The sequence below is a fragment of the Belonocnema kinseyi genome, chromosome 3 (assembly GCF_010883055.1).
Source record: "Belonocnema kinseyi isolate 2016_QV_RU_SX_M_011 chromosome 3, B_treatae_v1, whole genome shotgun sequence".
In the NCBI taxonomy this organism is placed as follows: Eukaryota; Metazoa; Arthropoda; class Insecta; order Hymenoptera; family Cynipidae; genus Belonocnema; species Belonocnema kinseyi.
In genome coordinates, this window is record NC_046659.1 from 37326861 (window position 1) to 37340371 (window position 13511).

A 13511-nucleotide genomic window follows, 5' to 3' on the forward strand; every position below is an offset into this window, starting at 1 on the left:
AATATGGTTTATAACAGGCTTGTCCACGGAGGGGCAATTCCAGGAATTTCCCTGGAAGTGACTCAAACCACAGATGCGAGTGTACCGCATCCACTGTCCTTTAATAACTCCTAGATAATCGTGGTGATGAACTGTGTGGCGTGCTCTAGTTACGTAGATTCCACGAAGTATTACAAAGAGTCCGTGCACCTATGGCAAAGATGCTGGAAAACCGCCCACACCCACGATTGCCTGTCCCCGGATTTTCATCTATTCCCAGATGAAAGAGCTACATGTTGCAAATTGAGGAATTGCGATTCCTATGGTAGCATACGACAATTTAGTTACAACTTTATCTGAAAGGGCACTCCCATCTGGGAATATATATCGCTATGGAGAACTTCCGAGGATAGGCGATTGAGAATTGGCGCCAGATGAAATACATGGCGTGCGGTCTCCTTGTAGTTCTTCGTGGTAGATTCAGAGTTCCAGTACTGTAGAGACGTTTTGAAGTAGGTGCTTCGGGGCGACGATTTCAAATTAATTATTAAAAAGGTATTTCATAAAATTGTGAAAATATTTTATGAGGGATATTTATAAAAGCTCATACATTCATTTGGTTTAATTTTGTATTTCAGGGCAGTAAATAATTAAATTTTAAAATAGCCCTGAAAATAACTTTTGAGAAATTCCTTTTAAACATATTTAAGATTTGAGATTTTAGCAATTTGTAATGGTAATATATCTATTTTCGACAAACTGTTGGTTAATCTAGTTCTTCACGGCTACTCGTCATTTCTTTATTTTTTGTTCTTTTTACAATATTTTCGAAGATTTATTGCCCACCTATAATATGTACCACATAATATGTAGACTGTCGCCCTAAAGTACCTTTCCGAGAAACCATGCATCTGCAACACCGGACCCTCCATTCTACTTCACGAGAGCGACCTCTACCCGAGTTCTCTTGAGCTGAGCAGAGAGAAGTGGTGGTAAATGTATAACATCTCCGCTTTGAGTAAATTTTAACTATGTGGACAGGCCTGGCTCATGATGGCGTTAGTGTGTGAATATCGTGTTTGCGACAGTCATGTTTTTTTAAATATCGATATCTGCAGCAGAGGTTGCAATATCCGTGATTTTGGCACAATTGGCACTGGTTCTTTTAAGAGTGATGCGACGGTCATATAATGGCCCTATTGTATTTGTCACGTACCGGGCGGGCAGAGTTCTTTACAATAGTTGGCTATCACTAACCAGACTCCCTTTCTAAAATTTTCTTCAAATTATTAACACTTTTGTTTAATTTATTAATTCTCTTATTATACATATTTTTTAATTATAAACTATACACTAATATACTATTTTGGAGTTGTATTAAAAAATGTATGTTTTGGCGTATCTCATTCCATTTACGAAATACGTTATATTCATTTCAGTTTTAAACATCTAAAAAAAGTTAGATATCTGAAATAATCGAAACCCGTAGATTTCGAATTATTATGTTTTAGGCTGTTAACTTTGAAATAAAAAAATTTTATTCCGAAAGCTTAAAAAAGGACCCCTAGTGAATCTCGGATACTCTATTGCGATAGCCTCTCTACTTTTTATTTATGATCGTATTCTTATTTCACTTTTAACCAAAAATCAAATACTCTACCTAAAGTGGAATTATTTTGTTAAAAAGTGATTTCATCAGTTAAAGATTAAACTATTTTGTGTTATTTTAAAAACTGATGTATTTTTTTCTCATGAATTTGTCTTTTGCTTCTAAAAAAGAAATGAACCGTTATTGTTCCCATAGCGAAATTGTATACCCCCTTTCAACCTACAAGTGGGAAAATATAATGAGTCATTCAGGGTATTCAGTTTAGTTAACCTGGGTCTTAAACCCAATCTGTAATAAGATATTAGGAATCACAACTTTTCATCATTATGATCCGTGATGCAAAGGGTGATTCTGCTTGAGCAGAAACACCTTTTCCCTACTTGAATTTATTTGGTAAAAGGCAAACAAAATCTCCTAGCGAGAAACAACTGCTTATAATTTATTTTTATTTTCTTGAGTGAGTAACTGCTCATAAAAGAAATAATACAATAATTTTCTTTTAATTTGGAAAACTGGATTTACACTATTTATACATATAATAAAATTTACAGTGTTCGAGAATTAAATAAAAAAAGAAAATATTGATCTCTATGAGTGAGTAATTTTTCGGAATTCAGCAGGAAACATGAAGAAGCATGTTACCTCTACGTCACGAGTATTCTCGCCTCTGGCGAACGCGTGTAGAAGGAAAATCAATAAAACTTTATATGTCACAGACATAAGACGTTTTTTCTATTTATGCTGAATTAATCAACCTAACTTGTTAATGTGCGTATAATTAGGAAAACCCAACAGGGTTGCTCTAAGAGGGAATTGCAGTCCTTCCCTTAGAGCTGCTGTTCTACCGACGCATCGCAAGAAAGAACAAGCTATCTTGTCGGGAGCGGCTATTTAATAGCTCTCTCCTCGGGTAGTCAGGTAGGTTCCTACTCAAGTGCTACCAGTGCGCTCCGCTACTGGAGGGAATTTCACAAGGGTTTGCCGCATATTATTTACTATTGCGGTAAATTCTATCGCTTCCTTATCGATTTACGATACGCTACGTTTCTTAAAGATGAAACTCCTCAGAAACTTCTTGATTGAAAATACAACTACAGTCGAACCTCGGACACTCTATAGCTTAGGACACTGTCACACCTCGGACACTGTCATCAGCTGTTTCGCGGACACTGTAAGAATCAGGTGATTAGCCCAGTGCCGCCGCATCCTCGAAGCCCCTTCTCTGAGATATGTAGTACATATGTACTTAGTTTTGCACAATAAGTTAAGTGAAAAGTGCAATTTAAAATTTTCCTGATTGAAATTTTATATTTTAACTTTACCGGGCTTTGAAATGTCTGAAGTCGTTTACACTAGCTGATTCGTAAGCAGACGAGATAATGCAGGTTAAATTACGTTGACGTTGGAGGTTTTTTTTATTGGTTTTGTACAATAATAATGTCATATATATTTTTGAAGTTATTACACTAAATCTCTGTTCTGAAGATTATTAACGATCCTGTAACTGGACGCCGATTGGCTGAGGGGTAAGACTACGTGAGCTTGCAGTGTCCAATCCGCCCGATCCCGATGGGTGACAGTGTCCGAGGTTCGACTGTACTTGGTTCAAAGTTCAAGTTCGTAGTTGAAAATTATCCGAAAGGAAATTCACCGAAAATATTTATCTTCACCTCTCACGAGATTTATGACATCAAGTTAACTCACTCAACTCAAAGACTGCGGAGAAAAGATATTGATCGGCTGTCTCCTCAGCTTTTCCTAGATAAAGAAAAAGAGCGAGTGGCAGTTCGCTCCTAGTTCCTGAAAATTATCTGCAAGTAAGAAGATGCGAACCCTAACCATACACGACATATAAATTTATCTACCTAAGTCCTAACATCTAACCATCTGAGCTAATGAAGTGCGCAGAGAACTTTCGTGCGAAAAATAATAGAACTTCAGCTAACTACATTTAAGTTTATTCTTAAATTTAAGGAATTATATGAATAATGACTTTACTTGTTTTCAAATTATCAAGCGTTTTAAACTCTATGGGAGAGTTAAATATATATGTTTAATAATTTAAAAAATTAATTAAAAATAAAATAATTTGATGCCGAGAAAGTGCATCTACATTTTTATTTATGTTACCGGGCTTGCAGTCTATTTCGGATTGAAAATAATGTAGTTTAAATCTACAGCGCATCAGCCTCGGGGATGGATCTTTCAATAAGTGAAGCTATGCCACAGCTTATCTGTGCTTACTATCAAGTTTTTATCATACAAAGGATGTCTGCAGTGCCGGACAAACTCAACAACTGCTAGTTATTCTCTGGTGGTAGTCAAATAGTTGTGTTCGACTTTGTTAAGCAATCGCGAGGCATAAGCAACGGGTAGGTTATTTCTTATTATCCCCTTATTCAAGATAGCACCGATTGCGTAATCAGAAGCATCTGTCGTCGAAAGAAAGTGTTTTTGAAATCAGGAAATTAAAGGATAGGGGCATATGTTATGTACCCTTCGTATCGTCAAAGTTTTGATAAAACTTGCCACCCTTCGTTAACTAATCCGTTAATGGTTTACTCCGTATTGCGAATTCAGCAACAAATTTTCTTTGATATCCTCTCAATCGGAGGAATTGTCTTATATACTCCTGATTTTTCGGCACACGAAATTTTCGCATGGCTTTTACCTTATACAAATCGGGACTAATGCCGTTTTCGTAAATGATATGCCCTGGGTATATGAGTGTTTACGAACTTATAAAAATGTGTGTGTATAATCTGGGCAGAAGAAAAGCTTCAAAGTTCAACTAACTAGGAGCGAGGTTTAGCGGCCACTTTTACGTGCCTCGAGCGTTAAGATAGTGTATGCATTTAAGCAACAAACTTCAGTTTCCGTATTAGATTTATTACAAAACGCAAAGTTCAAACCTCCACAACTTTGTAACATTCTGAATCCTTCTCTCTAACGTTTATTAACAAGATAAGACTGACGAAACAACTTATCTCTCAGAATTTCTGTTTTATAACTTGTAACAAAACTAACAAAAACCTGAACATTTGCGAAACTCAGAAAACTTGTTTTCTTGAAAAAATGTAAGCAAGCCTAACATAAAATAACACCTTTACCAGAAAAAAGTCATTCTTTTCGATTCCTCTCAATATTTCTGTTACATAACTTCTTACAAAGGTTACAAAAAACTGAAAATTCGAGAAACCACCCAAATTTGTTTCTTCAAAAGTTGTTGAGAAGATTAAAATAACACAACCTGTTTTCGACCAATAAAAATTATTCTTCTCTATTCCTCGCAGTCTCTGTCATATAAATTGTGACAAAAGTAACAGAAAACTAAACATTTACGAAACACAGTAAACTTGCTTTCCTGAAAATTGGTTAGTAAGCTTAAAATAACATCTCTACATTACTTGTAACAAAGTAACCAAAAATGTCAACATTGACGAAACCTAGCAAACTTTAGTTCTTGAAAATTTTTTTGCCCATCAGTGTTATTTCCCTAAAAATCAAGTCACATTTTCATTTAAGGCACATGTGTATCTGCTTCACTAGTCAAGCCTCGCTGCTTCAAACATAGTGAGCAAAGGTCAATACCTACAATTCGTATCCCTGATGAAAAGTTTTTCGTTTTACAAAAGTTGTAGAGATTCTGAATTTCGCTAATAAAAATGTGCGTTTTTTAATGTGTATTAAAAAGCAATAGAAAAAAAGAGTGCGGTCGAAAAAAATTTAAGAAAAAATGTTCTTAATAAAAAATAAACTGTTTACCTTTAGACGAGATCATCAATAATATTGCAATTTTTTAAAGTGTAATTAGATATTTTCACCGATTCCTACATTTTGCGAGACCTGAGTACTGGTTTGGATTGTGGTCATTAAAATGCACAGTACAGTCAATACTTAGGATTTGTAATTGCTACTCAATTCACCATGAAACCGTCACGTCACGTTGATTCTGAAGGCTAATAAGCGAATAGTCTGGTTTCATTTTTAAGACATTTTGCTATACTCGGAAAAAACTAGTTGTGGACAAATCCATTGATTGAGTCAACCATTCTAGAATAGACTCGTTTCGCGGGTGTGCACGTTCCCAGAGCGTGTTTGTCAACACTTCGATGATTCTCGTCTAAAGTTTCCGGCGCAGTGTTTCCGGTAAAATAATTGCTTTAAATGTCTTGTTTTCTAATGCTGTTCCTACAGATTAATACTTATACATATTATATTTATATTTACAGAATGCTAGTGATGCCGTCCGAGACGAGAACCGCCTTAAATCACTTTGACTACTATATATTTTTAAAATTTTATGAAATTTGAATGTATAATAAGTACATATTAATCAACAATAAGAATCATAAACTCATATGATCATCACACAGTCGATTTTATAATTCACGCTTGGGATATTCATGTGTCTTTATTTGTATATATGCATATATATAAAAATTTGTATAATTCGGAAACGCATTAGCACTGACAATTTCACTTTCTGGTCTCTTATAATGTGCATATCGCGAATGTTGTTTTTCTTTATTAATTTGCATAATGTGCGCAATTCAAAATTTTTTAAAGATTTATGTTTAGAATGTACTTCCAAAAAATTGAAAAGATCAGATCCTTCAGAATGGCGAGTTAATGTAAAAAATTCAGCTACTCGTCATTTTTAACTATCTGTTCTGAATTTTCTTGCATGTATATTTTGAGCATAAGAAAGTTTTCCTATGCTGAAAAAAAAATTATTTACAGAGTTCCTAGACTTTTTCATTTTCAGGTATATAAATTTTACATACTTTCAAATATTTCAAGAAATTCACAAAAAAATCGAAATATTTGAAACGATTACAACACTGTTTACAAGACTTTAAGAAATTTCAAATATTCCACTGATTTCAAACCAATTCCAAAAATTTCGGGACAATTATTGTACGAATATTTCAAAGAATTCATAAACAATTTCAGCTATTTCAAAAAAATTACAAATCTTTTAAAGTTTTTAAAAATATTGTACATTTAAAAAAAAATTTCAACAGATTTCACACAAATGTGAAGAACTTACATAGATTTTACATACTTTAAAAGATTTCAAGAAATTCATAAACATTTCAAACCATTTAAAGGACTAAACAACAATTTTAAAGATTTCAATTTGTTTAAACTATTAGGACTTCATAAATATTTCAAAGAATTCATAAAGTTTATACAATATTTCTAAAATTTTCTCAAGATTTCAAAAATTTTGAAAAAATTTAAAAACCATGTATTTATGTTCTAAACATTTTCACAAATTAACAAATATCTTGTTTTGCATCATCAGGATGCACAACATTTTGAAATTCTACTTTGAAAAATAGTTAAATTACTGTTAAATTGTTTAAAGTCCAAATGTTTTAAAAATATTACCTATCTTTTTACCTTTCTGTTTCATATATTCTCTTCTTATAATTGACAAAATGAATGTTTCATTTGAACAAAATTACATACTTATAGTGAAGTTAAATCTTTAGAAAACTCAAACATAGTCGTGTTTGATATCAATTTAATCAGTAATGGACAAATAAGTATAATATGAAATCATATTGCGACTTAAACTATTCATTACAGAACGCTGTTTAGCATTAGCGCGTCAGAGTGGCAAAAGAAAGCTCCCGCAAGCTGTCCTCTCTGCTAGCGCACATCTGTCGCATTCTTTGGAAAAACCGAGACATGATACGAGGAAGGACACCACGAGATGAGGAAGAATGAGAAGAGAAATACAGAGACAAACAGGTATGTCTCATCTCGTTCCTCGGGATTTATCGCTGGGCACTGCACAATACTCATTAAATACTATGAAAAATCGGGAACGCGGCCACGGGTTTCAGGCTACCTAATCTACGTTTAACATATTTGAGCCCTAATCACTCAACCCCTCTGCTAACCTAAATTATGCATTACTTAATAAAAATCTCGAGAAAGTGCAGTTGCTAGAAAATCCAGGTTATGTAAAAAAATATCTAAGCCCTGATTAATCGGACTTTTTTATTATAACATTTTGGTAATAGATTCAGTTTAAGATTTGTATAAAATCAAAGAAAAACATTTTTCTAATAAACATTGATACATTTTGAATGAAGGTATAAATTCGTATTAATTTTTGCCTTCAAAGTTATTAACGTCACGTTCCAACAGAGCGGCTCAGTAAGGTCCATCAAGTTAGCACATCCCCAATCGAAGTTCCAAAATTTCTTTGTATCAGAAAGGGCAGATCCGGGTAAGCATGCAAAAATACCCCCAAAGGGTATCAAATGTTGAGTCAGCCATTTGAAAGCTACCAAAAAAAGTTCTTAACATTTCAAACCGTCAGTCGCCATATTGGATGAGTTAGGGAGGTTACCGTCCATTTTTGTTTTTATTTTTTCTCTATCTCTATCGTAAGAAAAAATATGAAAAAATTCACAGGACTTCTTTCAATCATTCTCAACGTGCATGATTTTTTAGAAATTTTGTTGGCGGGAAAATCATTAAAAAAATATATCAAAATTTTAATTTTTTTATTTTGTGTGTGATAAAACTCAAGTACTATCTCAGTTTTTTTTGCTACACAATATTCACTCAAAGAGGGTGCCATTGGTACCTTAATATATTCATAGAATACAATTATATAAGTGTTTTTATGTATTATTAGAGACATCATATATACATAAAGTATATATACATTATAACAGAGAAGATACAATGATCATTCGTGGTCCTATCATTTTTAAGTTTCCTTGAAAATGTTATGTATTTATCTGATTTAGTTTCATTTTTATTGAGAATTTAATCTTCGTCACTTTTATCATTTATTACAGTTACACATTTTGTTTTTGTGAATAAACTGCTCAAAATTTCTGCCGGTCTGACGAAGATTAAGTTCTTAATAAATATGAAACTTAATAAGATAAATACATGAATGTTCCAAAGAAATCTAAAAATGCTAGTACCGCGAATCATCATTGTACCTTTTCCATTACAATATACATATATAAATATATACTTTCTGTACATATATAGTCTATCTAGTAATATATAAATACACATATATAATTGTATTGAACGAATATATGCAGGTACCCTTGGCTCTCAGGAGTTTGAGTATGTGAAAATTAATGGTTTTCTTTTTTTACACTAAGATTTCCGAAATTGAAAATCTGACAAAATTCACAATAATAGTTCTTCGGGTGACTATTCTGTGGTTAAAACTTAGATAGTACTTGAGTTTTATTATGAATACAAATTTTTTCAATAAATTGCCCGCCTGTGCATTTTTTTCAGATTTCGTCTAAAGATAGAAAGAGAGAAAAAAATAAAAACAAAAATGGAAGTCCCCTTCTAACTCATCCAGTAGGGTGATTTACCCAGCTAATGACTGTGCAATTCCCAAATTCAAATTTAGAAATTACTGAAAGCACGCGAGGCGGCGACTGCAGAATTAGCGGTGATCCCTTTTGAATGGGACCTCTCTGGCTGCGAACATAAAAAGTTAAATTATTTAAATTGTTTGTTTTAAGTGGACTTAAAAAAGTGATTGTGGGTAAGTTTTGTTTGATTTGTATAATTTGGAGTATTTCTTTAAGGCCATGTGACGATAGGGTCACGTGACCAAACCTGGCCCTCAATCTTTCTTTCTCAACTTACGTTTAAACGAAATAAGGTATCGCTTTGAAAGTTTGGGAATTAAAATTTGGCACGCTAAATTAAAGGCATGCAGGAATGTATCAGCTGTGTTAAAGCAGCACTAGCGCAGCGAGTAGACAACATCGAACTTCTACGGGTCTATGGGTAAAACAGATTGCATGATTACCGACAATCTTTGCAAGGCCACAAACGATCCTTTAATATTTTATAAACATCCCCCGAAACAAATTTCCGCGTTATTTAAGCTTTTTTTTCAATATGTGTGAAAAAATATTGATCTTAGGGCTGACTTGATCAGCTGTTATACTCGTTACATGGGCGTAACTTAATGATTTTAATTTAGAATTGTGGAGGTAACCAAGGAAAAGGGTGCAAGAGTTTACTATGTGGTTAATTGTAAAAATACAACAAACAATACTCCATCTCGAGTAGGGATCACCAGAAGACAGCCATTAACTGCCTTGGCTGCCAGTGGCAGCCAAGAAGTTAGGTCAAACTGGCCTTAATAAATTTTTTGATTCGACTGGTTCCTAGCCCTGCACAGTCATTATAGAGTAGAGTTTACGCTGTTCACAATAAAGTAGAAGGGATTTTGGCGGCCGTCGTTTTTCTTTATTCTTTCTGATTTTTAATTCAAAACTCTCCAAATTTTTCCACCTTTTAAAAGCTTAAATTTAAGGTTTAATTTGCAGACAAATTTGATTCATTTGTAAATTAAAAATGAAATAGAAATTGGAAATTGATTGTATTGTAAATTCGAGTAAAAAACTTCAAATCCCCCGGCATGAATCACGTCGAGACGTAATTTACCGTGACCGGAACCCTTCGCTAGATTCCTGGTAAACGAAGAAAAAATGACAGAAAAACTTGGTGGCAGTCATACATTTGTCGTGGCAGTCAGTACCTGGTTGAAGTGGTGAGCCCTGATATAGAGCATCACTGAAGTTTGCCTTATCACACTGCCTCTTATGAATCCTGGTCCATTTGAATGTAATTTGTGTAAACGATAAACATGATAGTGGGCTAGTGCATTTCTTTTTTTATAGTTTCGGGCATAAATAGAGTTTCAGCAGTTACCGCTTGAAATCCTGTTTTAATTACCATATCCATTTTCACATAAACCATTGAATACACTCCTGTTCTCTTAAAGAACCGGCATAAACATGCGCACGAAATAAACGGCGGATGTCGTCTGCTGAGAAGAAACAACACTGAACAGACCCTTCAACCCAGTCTATCAGCTCACTTATTCAATTTACGAAAATTTAGATACACCTGCGCTCATGAAACTGAAATCTTTTTATTATACAGAGTGTCCCAGACTCAAGTGTCCGGATTTATATGGCTGTATGCAAATTAAAACAATAAATCGAAAATTCCTTTTCCAAAAATCAGTTGAATTTTAGTTTTTGAGTTATAAGATATTTAAGCTGGACCAATCAGGAGCACGGGATAAACAGTTGTGTGTGGGTGATCGGGAATCTAATGTAGTGTAGTGATCGTTATTCTCCCGTCGCTAACACCACCTCGGCTTTCACTTCGATAACTGCATTCGACTTCCACTCACGCACGTACGTCTTTTTATATCACACTCCTGATTGGTCCAGTCTAAATATTTTGTAACTCAAAAACTAAAGCTTTAACTGATTTTTGGATAAGGAAGTTTTTGAAGTCTATGGCTGATCTGTTAAAGACGTTAGAAACAATCAGTCAAAAAAATTTCTCATAAAAAAGTTAAATTGCTTCGTTTGTGAAAGTAAACACTACATCCTAGAGTGTCCCAAGGTTTTTGAGCTCTGACCTCAAACAAAGGGTAGAAAAGGTAAAGAGGTTTAAGTTTTTTTTCTATTGTTGTATAGCAGGGAATTTCGTAAAAGGTTGGAAAAGTTTGAGGTGCGAAAGTGTAAAAACAATTTTGGAAGCACGTTCGTAACAAGGGCAACCCAGTCGAATGCATTTCGCCTGGTGTCGCTCCAAACATTCTTGAGAATTTTAGATTATGGTGAGAATGCCCTGAATTTTTTGAGTTTAAGTGGATCTGATTTGGTTTCAATGCATAATAAAAGGTACACTAGATTTTATCTTCCATTCTTAAAAGTTTGTGACTATTCGATCGACGAAAGCTGACTAGAAAGATGGTTACGTATTGTATAAGATGTTTCAAGGTAAGTCCCATAGAAGTTACACCTATGCTGGGTAACTTGCCAAATCTTAGAGTAATATCTTCACCACCTCTCTTGGCTGCAGGAGTAGATTATGCAAATACCCTTATTATAAAAGATCAAGGAGGACAAGACTCATTGGCTAAAAAGTGTTACCTTGACGTATTTTGCTACGATGCCGAGAGAAACTGTTGATTGACAGGCGCCTTTGCAAAGACGCAGCAGCCCATTAGCGCGTCTTGGAAATGGCCTGGAGCAGCTACCGGAAAGCTTTTGATTCAAATTCTCATAGACTTATAATCTGTCTGTTGGAAGTCTTGAAGGTCCATACACACACATTGAGATGCATAGAGAGATTGATGCTCCTTCGGAAAATTATATTTACTATCTCGTCGAAAAAATATAGTATGATAGCAAACAACTACGAAATTCTTCTGTATACCCATGTGGTGACACTAATCATCGCGAGCATTAGGTCACTCATGTATTTTATATGGACCATCTAAAGATCTATGCTTATAGTAAAAGCAAACTTCAGAGGCTTTTAAATATTGTCAGAGGAGTACACAGGAGAGATAGGTATGGACTTTGGATTGGGTAAGTGTGCCAAAATTCATCTGAAGAAAGAAAAGATTATTGGCTTCTTTTATAAGTGTTGTTTTCACTTTCAGAGGTGCTCAGGTCATTTAGAGACGTGAAGGCCCTGGAAATGACAGACGAGATTTTCAAGGATGCCATCAAATCTACTTATGAAAGTAATTGTCGGCCTATAAGAGTCTGAAAGGCTAGGGAGACACACTGGTGGAATGGGAAACTCGAATAGCTTAGCAGGGAAACCAGAGAGAGGTTCAGGCGTGGCAGTATTGGAAAAACGGAGCAACTTTAAACCTCATTTACGACGATCAGGGATGAATACAGGGGTGTAACACGGCACTCTGAAATTTGCCCGGCGGGGCATTACTGAGAGACAGACGAGGATATCTTGGCTCACTTAATCAACGCATATTTTCCTGTCTCTATAAGGTTTGGGGAAAGGGAGGCGACACCTCTGAGACAACCAAAGTCACCTGTGACCCAACTGGGTCCGAAACGGCGACTAGCCAACGAGATCGTTACTCACTCCAGGGTCAGGTGAGCCCTGAAGTCTTTCAGTCCTTGAAATTAATCTGGTCCCGATGGCATTTGTCCAGTCCTCTTACAGAGCTAAAGACAACGCCATAGGGCCGCTTGTGAGAATAGCTAGGGCTAGTATGGTGTTGGAATATGTTCTGACGACATGGAGAGTTACGAGAGTATTCTTCATTCCAAAAGCAGGCAGGATCGGTTACACTTTACCCAATGATTTGCATCCCATTAGCTTTACATTTATAAAAAAAACATTGTAAAAAATCGTAGATAGTTATATCCGCGAGAAGGTGTTGTCAGATAGGCATTCACAAGGAGCAACACCCCCATAGGGTTGGTCACTCGATCGAGACGTTCCTAAGCGGAACAGTGAACCCAATTGAAGGACAACTGAAGCAGAAAGGCCTCGCGATTGAAACCTTTATGGACATCGATGGAGCCTTCAATAAAACTCTGGAGAGGTAATCAGGGCGGCCATGATTGCAATTGGTGGCCTATTGCAATTGTGGAATGGAACTGCCATATGTTGGCCAACAGGAACTTAACTACGACTACGAGTGATACCACTTTATGTGAAACCGTTGATTCGGGATGTCCGCTGGGAGACGTTTGATCGCCCCTGCTGTAGTGTTTAGTAGATGATGAACTACTTTATTTGCTCACGAATCAGGACCTGGGCGTTATAGGATATGAGGACGAAATACTGGTTACCGTGCGCGGTCAGCATCTGGATGCGGTCTTCGGAGTAATGCAGCAAGCACTGGGGATAGTAGGTTCATTGCGCTAGAAATCTGGACTATCGGTCATTTCGTGTAAAACAGACGCGGTTCTATTCAACAGAAGGTATAAATATCGCTAAATATACATATATATAAATAAGGCTACCAGGTGTATACGTATGAAACCGGTATTGCCATTTAGCGGCCAGTAGGCACACTTGTAGGCACTGTCGGAACTTACCATTTGTGCTAATTGGCGTATTG

The 13511-nt window shown here is 35.5% G+C and overlaps 1 protein-coding gene across 6 annotated transcripts in view; it reads left to right on the forward strand.

The window, feature by feature from the left end:
• Positions 1-13511, forward strand: part of LOC117169001 (valine--tRNA ligase, mitochondrial-like) — a 76313-nt gene that overhangs the window by 21471 nt on the left and 41331 nt on the right. Inside the window, exon 2 of one of the 6 annotated variants that reach the window (XM_033355036.1) lies at positions 7187-7351. The exons of the other annotated variants lie outside the window; for them this stretch is intronic. Within the exon in view, the coding sequence (XP_033210927.1) occupies positions 7324-7351 (28 nt within the window). The 5' untranslated portion in view covers positions 7187-7323. The remainder of the gene's footprint in view (positions 1-7186; positions 7352-13511) is intronic. 6 annotated transcript variants of the gene reach the window in all.